The sequence below is a fragment of the Prionailurus viverrinus genome, chromosome C2 (assembly GCF_022837055.1).
Source record: "Prionailurus viverrinus isolate Anna chromosome C2, UM_Priviv_1.0, whole genome shotgun sequence".
NCBI classification, from domain to species: Eukaryota; Metazoa; Chordata; class Mammalia; order Carnivora; family Felidae; genus Prionailurus; species Prionailurus viverrinus.
Genome location: NC_062569.1, coordinates 10,404,679 through 10,420,643, shown reverse-complemented (window position 1 = coordinate 10,420,643; position 15,965 = coordinate 10,404,679). Strand labels below are relative to the sequence as shown.

Below are 15,965 nucleotides of genomic sequence, written 5' to 3'. Positions count from 1 at the left end.
CTGACCAGGCCCTCCTGGTCAGCACCACGGGCAGAGACCAAGACCGCACCCACATGCGGAAAGGCCCTGTGACGTCTCCCTTCAGGAGCCATACTGGCTGTGGGACTCCAGGGCCTTTAAAAGAAGTTTTCCTGTCTCACGTTCAGGTCCTTCATCCATTTTGATGAAAGTACATCATTACTTTTGTATATGGTGTAAGAATGAAATCCGGCCATTTGTAGCAACGTGGATGGAACTGGAGGGTATTATGTTAAGTGAAATAAGTCAGGCAGAGAAAGACAGATACCGTATGTTTTCACACATATGTGGATCCTGAGAAACTCAGCAGAAGACCAGAGGGGAGGAGGAGTTACAGAGAGGGAAGGAGGCAAACCACAAGAGACTCTTAAATTCTGAGAACTGAGGGTGGATGGGGGGTGGGGGAGAGGGGAAAGTGGGTGATGGGCATTGAGGAGGGCACCTGTTGGGAGGAGCACTGGGTGTTGTATGGAAGCCAATTTGACAATAAATTATATTTTAAAAAAAAAGAAAAAAGAAATAAATAAAGGAGTTTTCATTTCTCCTCCCAAAGGAAACCTCATGAAGCCACACAGCTAATCTAGAATTTGAGATAATTCTGTCTGACTTGGGGAATAAAAAGCACGAAAAGGGGCAGTTGCCTTCTGGGAGCTTACATCCTATGGAAATAACCTGTGCCAGGATGTTGTGCAATCAGACTTCATAGGTTCAGCTAGGTCAGCCTTTTTCTAGGATGGCTAAGGTGTAGCAAACAAAATACAAAATACTCCAACTTGAATTTCGTGGAACAAATATTTGGCAACACTACCTTCTTCCAACTGATGGAAAGTGTGGGGCGGGGAAGGTTAATAATCCCTGTGCCCCTTGCTCCTGTTGTCCGAGTGGAAACCAGAGGCACTGGTGGGAGGGAAGCCTCACACATGCCTCGGCTCCAGTAAGAAGTAGGGACGAAGCCAAATGCCTGAAAAGATGCAGGGAAACTGGTTGTCTCGTGTGCATTGCTGATAGGAATGTAAAATGTAGTCTGGGAACAGCTTGGCGGTTTCTTAGGAAATTAAACATATCACCATGAAACTGCACTCGTGGGCATTTACCCCAAGGAAAAAATTCTGCATGAGAATGTTAGAGTAGCTTTAATTGTATTAGCCCCAAACTAGAAATGACCCAGCTGTCCTTCAGTGGGTGAGCTGTAAACAAACTGTGGTCCCTCTGCACCACGGGATACTAAATAATAAAAAGGAACAGTAATAAAAAAAGGGAACAGACTATTGATAAGAGCAACAATCTGCACGGATCTCAGGGGCTTTGGGCTGAGTGAAAAAAGCCAGTCTCCACAGTTTACATACTGTGTGATTCCATTTCGATACCATTCTCAAAATGACAAAAAAGGTAGAGATGGGGAACAGGTTTGTGGTTGCCGGGGGTTAGGGTGGGTGAGAATAAAAGGGGTGGGTGTGACTACCTAGGGGTAGCAGGAGGGAGACCTTTGTAGTGCTGGAACAGTTTCGTATGTCAATTGCCGTGGGACTTAAGGGACCTACACGTGACAAAGTGACATGGAACCATGCACATACAGTATGGCAGTGTTAAGTTCGTGGTTTTGGTATTGTACGATACTTAAGGAAGATGTAACCACTCGGGGAAACTGGATGAAGAATACACAGGACCTCCCCGTACTATCTTTGCAACCACTATGAATTTGTAATTATGTCAAAAGTTAAAAAAAAAAAAAACAAATCCTTGGGAGGAGGAGAGGAGCAGGATCCAGGCTGGGCCTGGAGGAAGAGTTCAGGGAACTGCACAGCCTTGGAGGCTGCTGCTGGAGCTGTGAATTCAGGAGCCAGAAGCTGAGCTCCGGTCCGAGGCTCAGGATGCCACGGTCACTGTCGCAGCTGCTGCCACTGTCACAGCCACCTCAGTCACCACAGAGCCGGTGACCGAAAATAGCCGAGAGGAGCAAGAAGACGTCCTCCACCTCACTCTCCAACCGTCCCATGAGTGCATCCAAATTGTGGCATCTAATTTGCATCCCGAGACCTGCTGGGCTGCAAGGGAGTCTGGGTAATAGCATATGCAGCCTGGGCAGCACAGGAAACCTTCCTAGGAGGGCGGGTTGGACGACCTGATCCAAATTACACATCCACCACTGTCACCCCCCAGGGCTAGATGTGTCTTTGTGTGGGGACAGAGCTTCAATGTGTGCAGGGCAAAGAAAGAATGTATCTATTCCTTCCCACCACAAAAGTCAGCAAGATGCCTGGTGTGAGTGTGTGTGTTTTAAATGTTCACTAGAATGAGGCAATCAAATGTACAAGAAGCATTCACCATTGGATTTGCCATTATGCACTAGCCTCCCTGGTTACGCCCTGTGTCAGTCACGTGGACATGTGGAGGTGAGGCCCTTGTTCCTTGGTGTTATGCGGGGTCTGTGGTATAAATGATCCTCCAGAAAATGATGCTGGGGAGACACACACAAGAAACTTTAAAAATCATATCTTGGGGAGGAGCCACGATGGTGGAACAGCATGGAAGTTTTTTGTGTCTCCTGTCCATGAAATACAGCCAGACCAACACTAAACCATCCTACACACCTAGAAAACTGATTGGGGGATTAACACAACAATCCACACAACCTGAACCACAGAATTCATGTACGCGGCACGGAGAAGCGAACTTGGGGAGCGAGAAGGTGCAGGGAGGGAGGTGCTTTTGTGAGCCAAGAGAGGACGGAGACTGGGGCGGGGTGGGGGGTGGGGGAGAGAATACAGGAAAAGCACCCCTCCCCAAAAGCAGCTGGAGAGAAAGTGGAAAATTGGAAAAAGCCGCAGGGACTAAACTAAAAAGGGAGAAAGGAGAAAGGAGAGGGTTTCAATGCCATTAAGACTGTAAACAAGGGGAGTGCAAAGGCTGCAACTCCGCGGCTCCATACCTGGTGGTGCTCTGGTGGGAAGGGCGAATCCCCAGGAGCAGAGTCGGGTCCGGGAGGTTCTCGGGCCACACGGGGAAAAGCGGCTCCACTGCTGGAAGGACATTTGGTAGAGACTGTTGAAGCCACCTGGTCCCGGCAGACCCCGGAAGGCAGCCACATTCGCTGGTGCTGGAACAAGGTCCTTAAGGGTGAAGCCTGGTGCCGGATGTGTGTTGTGATTTTCCATAATCCCTGAAACCCTGCTGCTACACCGTCTCACGAACTTTTTCTGGGGCGGGCGGCACCTGGCCGCAGTCTCAGGGCACCGGCAGCAGCAGGGCCCAGCAAGCGTTCCTGGCTGCGGCCAACATTCGGCCCTCGCTCATTCGGCCACTGCTCGGTGAGACCCTCCCGCAGAGGGGCGGAACAGGTCAAAGCCACAGTCCTTCGGAAGTAAAGGGCCGGGGGAAACAGCCGCATCTGAGACAAAACTCGGGAGAGAGGTACTGCCTGGGACCTGGGCACGGAGAGTGAAAGAGCGGGGAGTGGACGAAAGCTGAAGACAGAGGACGGGTGCGTGATTGCTGACCCAGGAGAACAGCCTGGGTGGCTGGGTGACGCCATTTTAACCGCTTCAGCGGATGCGCATGCGCACCTACGAGCACCACACGCTCCACCCCAGTAGGCCAGCAGCGCCATCTAGTGGAGAGCGGAGCTGTTACACTGAGCCCCGCCCAACTGCGCCAACCTCGCTCTTCAACGCAAGTCTCACCACCTGCTTAATGTATGGACTCTAAAGCACTACATAGACTGACTTCTAGGGGAAAACGAAGCAATTTCAGTCCAGCTTCAATCTGTTAGCAGGTCCATCTATTCAATTTTCTTTCTTTCTTTTTTTTTCTTTTACATTTCTTTATCTTGAATACAGAAAGAGAAAAACTCATTTTTATTTTCAATTTTCATTAAAAATATTTTTCTTTAATTTTTATCACTATATTTTTTACTTTTGTGTAAATTTTTTCAAATTCTATTTTACTTCCATCACTTTATTTTAGTCTACTTAAGTGTATTCACCTTTTCAAATTTTCAAATGATTTCCTTTTTCTTTCTTTCTTTTTCTTTTTTTCCCTTTTTCATTTCTTTTCTTTTTCTTGAATGAGAGAGAAAAACTTCATTTTTACTTTCAATTTCTATTAAAAGTATTTTGCTTTAATTTTTTACTATATTTTTTGCTTTTATGTAACTTTTTTCAAATTCTATTTACTTCCATCATTTTATTTTAGTCTACAGTGTATTCACTTTTTCAGATTTTCAAACGATTTCCTTTTCTTTTTCTTTATTTTTTAATCTTTTTTTCTCTTTCTTGTTTCTTTTTCTTGAATACAGAAAAAGAAAAGATTCATATTTATTTTTAATTTTTATTACTTTTCTTTAATTTTTTCTACTTCATTCTTTACTTTTGTGTATATTTTTTCAAATTCTATTTTACTCCCATCATCTCATTGTAGTCTACTTCAGTGTATTCATTTTTTCAAATTCTCAAACGATTTCTTTTTTTTTTCTCCCCCCACCCCCCTTTTTTCCCTCTAATCTGTCAAACCACTTTCAACACCCAGACAAAACACACCTAGAATCTAGCATCATTTATTTGGTTTTTGTGTGTGTGTGTTTTTAATTTTTTAATTTTAACATTTTTTTAATTTTAATATTTTTTATTTTAATTTTTCTACCTCATTAATTCCTTTTCTCCCTTCAAAATGACAAAATGAAGGAATTCACCCCAAAAGAAAGAGCATGAAGAAACGACAGACAGGGATTTAACCAACACAGATACAAGCAAGATGTCTGAACCACAATTTAGAATCACAATAATAACAATACTAGCTGGAGTCGAAAATAGATTAGAATCCCTTTCTGCAGAGATAAAAGAAGTAAAAATTAGTCAGAATGAAATTAAAAATGCTATAACTGAGCTGCAATCACAGAAGGATGCCGTGGTGGCAAGGATGGATGAGGCAGAACAGAGAATCAGTGATGTGGAGGACAAACTTATAGAGAATAATGAACCGGAAAAAAAGAGAGAGATTAAGGCAAAAGAGCACGATTTAAGAATTAGAGAACTCAGTGGCTCATTAAAAAGGAACAATATCAGAATCATAGGGGTCCCAGAAAAGGAAGAGAGAGATATAGGGGTAGAAGGGTTACATGAGCAAATCATAGCAGAAAACTTTCCTAACCTGGGGAAAGACACAGACATCAAGATCCAGGAAGCACGGAGGACTCCCATTAGATGCAACAAAAACCGACCATCAGCAAGGCATATCATAGTCAAATTCACAAAATACTCAGGCAAGGAGAGAATCATGAAAGCAGCAAGGAAAAAAAAAAGTCCCTAACCTACAAGGGAAGACAGATCAGGTTTGCAGCAGACCTATCCACAGAAATTGGCAGGCCAGAAAGGAGTGGCAAGATATAATCAGTGTGCTGAATCAGAAAAATATGCAGGCAAGAATTCTTATCCAGAAAGGCTGTCATTCAAAATAGAAGGAGAGATAAAAAGTTTCCCAGACAAACAAAAATTAAAGGAGTTTGTGACCACTAAACCAACCCTGCAAGAAATTTTAAGGGGGACTTTCTGAGGGGAGAAAAGATGAAAAAGTATGTATATAGAGAGAGAAATAAATAAATAAATAAATACCAAAAGCAACAAAGATTAGAAAGGACCAGGGAACATCACCAGAAACTCCAACTCTGCAAACATCATAATGGCAATAAATTCATATCTTTCAGTAGTCACTCTAAACGTCAATGAACTCAATGCTCTAATCAAAGGACATAGGGCAACAGAATGGATAAGAAAACAAGATCCATCTATATGCTGTTTACAAGAGACCCACTTTAGACCTAAAGACACCTTCAGATTGAAAATAAGGGGATGGAGAACCATCTGTCATGCTAATGGTCAAGAAAGAAAGCTGGAGTAGCCATACTTATATCAGACAATCTAGACTTTAAAATAAAGACTGTATCAAGAGATGCAGAAGGGCATTATTTCATAATCAAGGGGTCTATCCACCAAGAAGACCCAACAATTGTACACATTTATGTGCCAAATGTGGAAGCACCCATATATATAAATCAGTTAATCACAAACATAAAGAAACTCATCGATAGTAATACCATAATAGTAGGAGACTTCAACACCCCACTCACAGCAATGGACAGCTTGTCTAATCAAAAAAATCAACAAGGAAACAATGGCTTTGAATGACACACTGGACCAGATGGACTTAACAGATATATTCAGAACATTTCATCCTAAAGCAGCAGAATAAATCTCCAGTGCACATGGAACGTTCTCCAGAATAGACCATATACTGGGACACAAATCAGCCCTAAGTAAGTACAGAAACGAGATCATACCGTACATATTTTCAGACGACAATGCTATGAAACTCAAAATCAACTGCAAGAAAAAATTTGGAAAAGTAACAAATACTTGGAGACTGAAGAACATCCTACTAAAGAATGAATGGGCTAACCAAGAAGTTAAAGAGGAAATTAAAAAGTATATGGAAGTCAATGAAAATGATAACACCACAACCCAAAACCTCTGGGACGCAGCAAAGGCAGTCATAAGAGGAAACTATATAGCAATCCAAGCCTTCCTAAAGAAGGAAGAAAGATCTCAGATACACAACCTAACCTTATGCCTTAAGGAGCTGGAAAAAGAACAGCGAACAAAACCCAAAGCCAGCAGAAGACAGGAAATAACAAAGATAGAGCAGAAATTAATGCTATTGAAACCAAAAAAACAGTAGAACAGATCAATGAAACCAGAAGCTGGTTCTTTGAAAGAATTAACAAAATTGATAAACCACTAGCCAGTTTGATCAAAAAGAAAAAGGAAGGGACCCAAACAAATAAAATCAAGAATGAAAGAGGAGAGATCACAACCAACACAGCAGAAATACAAACAATAATAAGAGAATATTATGAGCAATTATATGCCAATAAAATGGGCAATCTGGAAGCAATGGCCAAATTCCTAGAAACATATACACTACCAAAACTGAAACAGGAAGAAATAGAAAATTTGAACAGACCCATAACCAGTAAGGAAATCAAATCAGTAATCAAAAATCTGCCCAAAAACAAGAGTCCAGGGCCAGATGGCTTTCCAGGGGAATTCTACCAAACATTTAAGGAAGCGTTAACACCTATTCTCTTGAAGGTGTTCCAAAAAATAGAAATGGAAGGAACACTTCCAAACTCTTTCTATGAAGCCAGCATTACCTTGATTCCAAAACCAGAGACCCCACTAAAAAGGAGAACTGTAGACCAATTTCCCTGATGAACATGGATGCAAAAATCCTCAACAAGTTATTAGCCAACTGGATCCAACAATACATTAAAAAAATTATTCATCACGACCAAGTGGGATTTATACCTGGGATGCAGGGCTGGTTCAATATCTGCAAAATAATTAACGTGATTCATCACATCAATAAAAGAAACGACAAGAACCATATGATCCTCTCAATAGATGCAGAGAAAGCATTTGACAAAATACAGCATCCTTTCTTGATAAAACCCCCAATAAAGTAGGGATAGAAGAAGCATACCTCGAGATCATAAATGCCATATATGAATGACCCAACGCTAATATCATTCCTCAATTGGGAAAAACTGAGAGCTTTCCCCCTGAGGTCAGGAACAAGACAGGGATGTCCACTCTCGCCACTGTTATTCAACATAGTATTGAAGTATTAGCCTCTGCAATCAGACAACACAAAGAAATAAAAGGCCAGGAGGAGGTCAAACTTCTACTCTTCGCAGATGACATGATACTCTATATGGAAAACCCAAAAGATTCCACCAAAAAACTGCTAGAATTGATTCATGAATTCAGCAAAGTTACAGGATATAAAATCAATATACAGAAATCGGTTGCATTCCTATACACCAACAATGAAGTGACAGAAAGAGAAATCAAGGAATAGATCCTATTTATAGTTGCACAAAAAAACATAAAATACCTAGGAATAAATCTAACCAAAGAGGTGAAAAATCTATACACTGAAAACTATAGAAAGCTTATGAAAGAAATTGAAGAAGACACAAAAAAATGGAAAAAGATTCCATGCTCCTGCATAGGAAGAACAAATATTGTTAAAAATGTCAGTACTACCCAAAGCAATCTACATATTCAATGCAATCCCTATCAAAATAACGCCAGCATTCTTCACAGAGCTAGAACAAATAATCCTAAAATTTTTATGGAACCAGAAAAGACCCCGAATAGCCAAAGTGATCTTGAAAAAGAAAACCAAAGCTAGAGGCATCACAATCCCAGACTTCAAACTATACTACAAAGCTGTAATCATCAAGACAGTATGGCACTGGCACAAGAACAGACACTCAGATCAATGGAACGGAATAGAGAACCCAGAAATGGACCCACAAACGTATGGCCAACTAATCTTTGACAAAGCAGGAAAGAATACCCAATGGAATAAAGATAGTCTCTTCAGCAAGGGGTGCTGGGAAAACTGGACAGCGATACGCAGAGGAATGAACCTGGATCACTTTCTTACACCATACACAAAAATAAACTCAAAATGGATGAAAGACCTCTATGTAAGACAGGAAGCCATCAAAATCCTCAAGGAGAAAGCAGGCAAAAACCTCTTTGACCTTGGCCGCAGCAACTTCTTACTCAACACATCTCCGGAGGCAAGGGAAACAAAAGCAACAATGAACTACTGGGACCTCATCAAAATAAAAATCTTCTGCACAGCAAAGGAAACAATCAGCAAAACTAAAAGGCAACCGATGGAATGGGAGAAGATATTTGCAAATGACATATAAGATAAAGCATTAGTATCCAAAATTTACAAAGAACTTATCAAACTCAACACCCAAAAAACAAATAATCCAGTGGAGAAATGGGCAAAAGACATGAATAGAACTTCTCCAAAGAAGACATCCAGATGGCCAACCAACACATGAAAAAATGCTCACCATCTCTCATCATCAGGGAAATATAAATCAAAACCACAATGAGATACCACCTCACACCTGTCAGAATGGCTAACATGAACAACTCAGGCAACAACAGATGTTGGCGAGGATGTGGAGAAAGAGGGTCTCTTTTGCATTGTTGGTGGCAATGCAAGCTGGTGCAGCCACTCTGGAAAACAGTATGGAGGTTCCTAAAAAAACTAAAAATAGAAGTACCCTACGACCCAGCAATTGCACTATTAGGCATTTATCCAAGGGATACAAGTGTGCTGTTTCGAAGGGACACATGCACCCCCATGTTTATAGCAGCACTATCAACAATAGCCAAAGTATGAAAAGAGCCCAAATTTCCATCGATGGATGAATGGATAAAGAAAATGTGGTATATGTATATATATACAATGGAGTATTACTTGGCAATCAAAAAGAATGAAATCTTGCCATTTGCAACTACGTGGATGGAACTGGAGGGGATTATGCTAAGTGAAATTAGTCAGAGAAAGAAAAAAATCATATAACTTCACTCATATGAGGACTTTAAAAGATAAAACAGATGAACATAAGGGAAGGGAAACAAAAATAATATAAACACAGGGAGTGGGACAAAACAGAAGAGACTGATAAATATGGAGAACAAACTGAAGGTTATGGGAGGGGTTGTGGGAGGGGGGATGGGATAAATGGGTAAAGGGCTTTAAGGAATCTACTCCTGAAATCATTGTTGCAGTATATGCTAATTAATTTGGATATAAATTTAAAAAATTTTTTAAATAAAATTAAAAAAAATCCATATTCTTGGGGTGCCTGGGGGGCTCAGTTGGTTGAGCCTCCAACTTCGGCTCAGGTCACGATCTCACAGTTCGTGAGTTCAAGCCCCGCGTCAGGCTCTGGGCTGACAGCTCAGAGCCTGGAGCCTGCTTCAGATTCTGTGTCTCCCCCCCTCTCTCTGCCCCTTCTCTGCTCACACTCTGTCTCTCTCTCTCTCTCAAAAATAAACATTAAAAAAATTGTTTTAAATCCATATTATGCATCCATCAGCGTGAAGGGACTTCACTTATCTTGTCTCCTGTGCCTCCCTCCATGAAGTGACTTCTCTCATCAGTTGGACAATACCAGATGTTGCACAGGTTACTCTACCTTTGGCCCCTATACCCACATGCCCTAGCAGGCCCCACTCCCCAAATAAGCATCCCCTGAGCAGTGCTAACCAGAGCCACAGGTGGGCCCGGAGGTGGGCCAGGGAGGACAGGAGGGCCCGTGAAGCAAAGAGGAGGAGGTGAGGGGCAGGAGGGGAAGAACTCTTTCAGGGTGATGATAAGTAATCCATCCTCCCCACTGGAGAGGCCTTGGGGCAGGGTAGGGGCAGGTTCCAGGGGACGAAATGCCAGGGTCCCTGGAAAGGCAGATTGGAGAGGAAGCCTGGAGCAGAAGAGGAGAGGAAGCCTGGAGAGGAAGCTCCTGACCCTCAGGTGGCCCAGGAGTGGGGACTGCGGGAAGTGTCTTGTCTGAGCTGGTGGGTGAGCCTCTGGGGTTCAGTGGGGACCGCCCACTCCTCTGAAAGCCCTGATCCACGGGAAGCCCGGCTCGCGGCGTTCACAGAGATCTCGCCTCCCACATCTCCTTGTGCTGCACCCCCGCCGACTCAGCTCTGACCCCCTCTTGCCCACAGCACTGCCCTCACACTTCCTGTATCCCCAGTGACAGGGACCTTGCTTACCGACAGAAAGCCAGGACACCCGCTCTGATGGCCAAATGGCATACATGCGGCCACCACAATGCAGCACACACACTGATTCCTTCCAAATTCTATATTCTGTGTGGGAAATCTCACTAAGATTTCTTGAATGAGTGAATGAATGACAGTAGGAAGGAAGGAGGGATGCTATAGTGGTGGGGGCAGGGGTTCTGGAGTTAAATGAGGCTGGGTTCAAATCCCAGCCTACTAGTTACCTGCTCTGTGACCTTGGGCAAGTGACTCAATGTCTCTGAGCCTCAGTCTTCTGTTCTGTCAAATGGGAGCAATAATGCCTACCTTATGGAGTTATTTCGAGGTTTTGCGACGAGGAACACGGTACAGCTCCTTTGCACAGTGCAGACCACCATCCGTATTCACTTCATGCCAGGTAGCGCTCCCAGGTTCATGGGCAGACTCTGCCACCTCCATCTGTCTGGCCACGGGCAATGTACTCCCTCCCCAGCTGAGGCTCTTGATCTGTAGAGCGAGGATCATACAGCTGGGAGTGTAAGGCATTCATGAAATCCTCTGTATAAAGCCCCTTAGCACCATGCCTTGTGGGTAACAAATTAGTTACTACAGGTCTGGAATCCCATAACCAAACCCTGGAGGTCAGATGTCATTCAGAATCCTGAATTTTTCAGATATAGAAACGTTAATATGTTGCCTGTACTGTGTATTATGCAATATTCTCCGCAGGGTCTGAGGTTACACCCAATAACAACACACTGGTATTTCTGCAAGGCAACACAATGTATGAATATCCACGCTGACTGGGACAGGAGTTCTGGCACCTAACGTATGAAAAGGCTTTTGATTTTCAGAGCTGGGGGATGGTTGGCATTGCATCTAGAGAGCTGTGAACCTGTTATTGTCAACAGCCTCTCCATCGTTTTCCTTGAAACAGACCCTTTAGGATGAAGTACAAAGAAACAGTCGGGCCTGGGGTGAGGCCAGTCAGGCAGCATGGTGGCCGGCGATTGTGGTGGCCTCACCAGACCCTTCGGCTGTCCTCGAAGCCTCTTAAGGTTGATGGGAAGGTCCTAATTCTCCATCCCCAGCTGTTTGCTTTGCTTGGCACATCCTTCTCATTCTAGAAGCAATGGCTGGGGGAGGCTTAGGGCCAGCAGCACGCGCTGAGGCTGAGAAGGACAGAAAGTGGATGAAGTTTCAAGTTTGCAGAAAAGACACAGTTTGTAGACGGAGAAGACTTTAACGAGCAAAGAGCAATGGGCAGGGAGCCAGATGCACGCGACTGTGCTTGGCTGGGGTCGGACTTTGCTCCTCCACATTCCACAGAATCGGCCCTGCCTCATCATCCGCTCCGAATCCAAAGGGATTCGAGGAAGAGAAGCTGTCGGAGCCACTGGGCAGGGTGGTGGGAGCGCCCTTTAGTGGTGGTCCTGGGCTCAATACACGCTAGCACAACTCCGGCCTGAGTTTGAATTCTGACCCTTCCATCTATGAGCTGGGTGTCCTTGGACAAGTTACCGAACCCCTCTGTGCCTCATCTGTACAACGGAGATAATAATAATCACACCTAATCGGTAAATGGAGCTAATAATCACACCTACCCGTCGAGTTGTCGCGAGGTTAGGTGTGCCTTGATCCACATAAACCACTGTCACGGCGACTGGTACGTAGTCATCATTCAGTAAACGTTACTAGTTACTCTAGCAGGTGCTCAATAAACACTTGTCAGTTGCTAACCATTAAGTGGCCAAGGCCAGATCTGAACCCAGAGCTCCTGCATTCAAATCCAGGCCTCTGAAAATCAAAATAAAAAAAAAAAAAAAATTAAGGGTGTTAAGGGTGCATATATTTAACAAGACTTTCTGAGGTGGAAGCTAGGGACTGAAGGGGTATGTGTTGAGGAACAGCGAGAGGCCTGTGCCCCCGAGCTGGAGCCATTCTCAACTGAGGATGGCCCAGGGGCATGGGGCCCAACCCTGGAGTTCTGTGGACTTGGGCAGAGCTGGGCTTGGAGGCTTCCCCCGCCCCCTACCGTTCCGGAAGGAGGAAGAGGCCAGTGCTGAGGGGAGGGCTAGGGATGGTGTCTTGCTGAGTGGGCTAAGCTCAGAGAGCTGGGCCCTGTCCTCCAGTGCCAGGGGTGGTTGACATGCACTGAGTGAGCTGGGAGGGGTCACACAGTGTCTGCTTATGTATCCACTGATCTCTGCTGAGCAGACCTGTTCACATCAGGACACAAAAGTGCTTGTTGGAAGCTTGGGGCCTTGCTTACTGACAAGATTCTGAAGATTCTGGCTTGGTGTTTTCAGCCAGAAACTTCACACACACGTGTGTACACACACACACACACACACACACACACACACACACAGGCACTCACACATCCACTCTATATATGCGTGTGGGATGCACAATTTTACAGTATCTGGAGCGGTTCATAGAATGTTCTTGAAAATATTTATTGGTGCAAGGGAGTAAACAGCCAGAGCTGAAAAGACAGAAAGGACTGTGGTAAGACTGAACACCCAACACCCACAACCACCTTCACCATCCCAAGCAGGTGACACATTCTGTGACATTCTGGCTTTTCCCATTTGTCTTCAAGTTGGGGGGGGGGGCCAAGAGAATGTGGCCACCAGCGTGGATGCTCATCCACTCGAGTGGTGTTGTGATGCACCCCGCCAGTGAGGCAGGAGCTCTGCCTGGGCAATGCACAAGCTCACGAGTCCTCATCCTGGAAGAGTGTCAGGTTGTGCTTCCGGATGTGTTCCAGCAGCACCTGTCCTCGCCGCTCCAGGGTCTGGAGAACCTGCGTCAGTCCCAGTCTCCCGCCTTGGCTTTGCCAGAACACTGGGTCCATCTGCAGTGACTTGAGCAGCATATTCTGTAGACACCCTGATGCAAGAACCTTCACAACAGACTCAGGAAACCTGGAGGTCAGGTCCCCCGAGCCCCATAACAGAAAGGAAAAGCAAAAGCCATCTCAGAAAATTTCCATGACAGGTGAAGCCAGATGGCCAGAAATCGCACAGCTGGCAAACCCTGGCAAAGTCATCCTGCAAAGTCCCAGGGCCCACCTGCTGTCTCGTTATCAGGGAACCCTCCCGTCTACCTGCTGTGACAGCAGGCAGGGGATAGAGCTTTGGGATGGATCCCACCCCACAGAGAAGCTGGGGGAGTCACCTCTGCTACCCCAGGAGAAATGCCTCCTGCTGTGCTTGGCAAATGCCAGAAAGAGTTCTAAGAAGGCTGAGCTACCTGTCATGAGTGGGCAGGAAAGGTAGGCTGCCCAGGCTAGCTCCTCCTCTGGGGCAAGGGAAGGGCTGGCCTTCCTTTGGGGGAAGGGAAGCCTGCCCAGCAGGCTGCCAGTGTTCCACTGGGCCAGGAGGCCCTCTGGCTATTAGGGGTGGGGGTACTCCACCCAGAAGTTGAAGGGCCTGCTGGCTGTGTCCCCTCAGCTTTCCCAGGGCTCCCCACCCCCTCCTGAGGCTCAGATCCAATAGCCTTTGTCTAAAAGACTGCAGACTTCACAGGAGCCGTGATTTAAGGCCCCACAGTCTACAGCAGGGGCATCAAGCCTCAGTCTCCGAATCCCTGTCCCACCCCGCTGACCCTCACCCATCTATGCCCTCCAGCAGCCGAAAGTTCAGCTTGTCCTCGGGGTGTTGAAGGTTGCCGGCGTTATCGATGTAGACCAGATGGGATGGATCACTGCTCCGGACCTCAGGGAAGAAGATGGGCAGAGACAGAGGTGGGTAAGGTTGTGGCCTAGCTGGCACCCTTGGGCTCTGTCGGGGTTGAGGGGCTCAGAAGGGGGGGACCCTGAGCTGACAGTCCCACAGTCCACCCTGCTACCTCATGGCCCCCACACGCTGAGCAGTAATCTTGCCATCTCAGTGAACCCTCCCAGCAACCTTAGAAGGGGACCGCTAGCCTTAGCTCCATCTTACAGAGTCAGGGGCACAAAGAAGTTAAGTAATTTGCACAGTCACACAGCTGAGAAACAGCTGGTTAGTTCCAACCCGGACCAGGAGTGCCAAGCCCCAGAGCCCCCTGTGAAACCACAAGGCAGAGGGGTTGATTCCTGTTCTGGTGGCTGAAGGGGTGAGGCGTGTGGGTGAGAACCGGCAGGTGCAGAGATGGCCTACCCAGTGGGGTTGTGGCTTCAGGGCACATCGCATACATGCATGCTTACACATGCTCACGCGTCCTGAGCACCTGCACATTCCCCTGAGCATCACCAAGAACACACAACGCCTTCCATTCCCAGGCAGCATACTCTAGCCCCACAGCAGAAGAGTTGAGCGACTCCTAAACGCTTTCAAAACTAAAACCGGCCAAAGGGAATTCTTTAACACTTCAAAAACATGGCGTGGCATATCTTCCACTCCCTACTCCCACCCCTGTGCACACACCACATTCCTATATATTCTCCAGGATTCCATGGTGTTTTCCCATAATCCTCTCCATTAACCTAGGCTTAACATATGAACTTTTGCCTCCAGGATCCTAGCTTTTCCTCTTCTCTGTCTCTTCTCCCTCCTCACCCCTCTCCACACATCAGGGATCATCTATTTCTTAAAGCCCAATGACTCTTCCCTCCGAAAACTGCTGTCCTAAGGGATCTGTGAAATGGCTACCCCCAGGGGTAACTGATGGATATAAAAGCCTTACCTAATCCAGGGATAACTGCCTTTCACCAGGGAACAGGAGAGAGAGCTCTGAGGGCAGGAGATGGAGAATTCCTACCACCCAGCAGCTTCACGAGGCAGCCCTGGCCTCCTGGCTGGTGTGGCCTGCCTGAAGCCACCCAGGGCACCGTGCTGACAGCTACTCTCTCCAAAAGCAACTGGCCAAAGTAAGGCCTTGTGGATATTCAGCTCACTGGGTGGGGAGAAGGCGGAGGAGCCCTTCCAGAGGGCGGCCCCTCGCTCCTTGGACAGAAGAGACTGCTCTGCCATGGCGGTCCTGTCTCTGATGGCCTCTGCACATCGCTTCCCACCCTGGGCTCTACTTTTAACAGGAGGCAGCGCAGTGTTCCTCTGGCAAGCACCGGCCTGTGAGCTGTTGGGCCCTAGGAGGGAGCCCTGTCACTGCCGCTGACCAGCCATGCGGCCGTGGAAACGCCCTTCCCCGGTCCAGGCCACAGTTTCCACAGCTGCTGGCACAATGTGGGTGGCTGACTAGACAACACAGTCCTCACACCTGCTTCTGGGAGCCCTAGGGGTTCCCTGTGGACTCTCAAGGGGACAGTGGAGTTGATGAAAACCCAGCCCCCACACCATCCCCACCTCAACCACATTTGCAAAG

The 15,965-nt window shown here is 46.2% G+C and overlaps 1 protein-coding gene across 3 annotated transcripts in view; it reads right to left on the bottom strand.

The window, feature by feature from the left end:
* Positions 1 to 2,979: 2,979 nt before the first annotated feature.
* Positions 2,980 to 15,965, bottom strand: part of GASK1A (golgi associated kinase 1A) — a 68,336-nt gene continuing 55,350 nt past the window's right edge. For all 3 annotated transcript variants that reach the window (XM_047876011.1, XM_047876013.1, XM_047876012.1), the window contains exons 4-7: positions 14,274 to 14,377; positions 12,260 to 13,585; positions 10,983 to 11,162; positions 2,980 to 3,038 (exon numbers count right to left, since the gene is read on the bottom strand). In XM_047876011.1, coding sequence (XP_047731967.1) covers positions 13,375 to 13,585; positions 14,274 to 14,377 — 315 coding nt within the window. In that variant the 3' untranslated portion in view covers positions 2,980 to 3,038; positions 10,983 to 11,162; positions 12,260 to 13,374. The remainder of the gene's footprint in view (positions 3,039 to 10,982; positions 11,163 to 12,259; positions 13,586 to 14,273; positions 14,378 to 15,965) is intronic.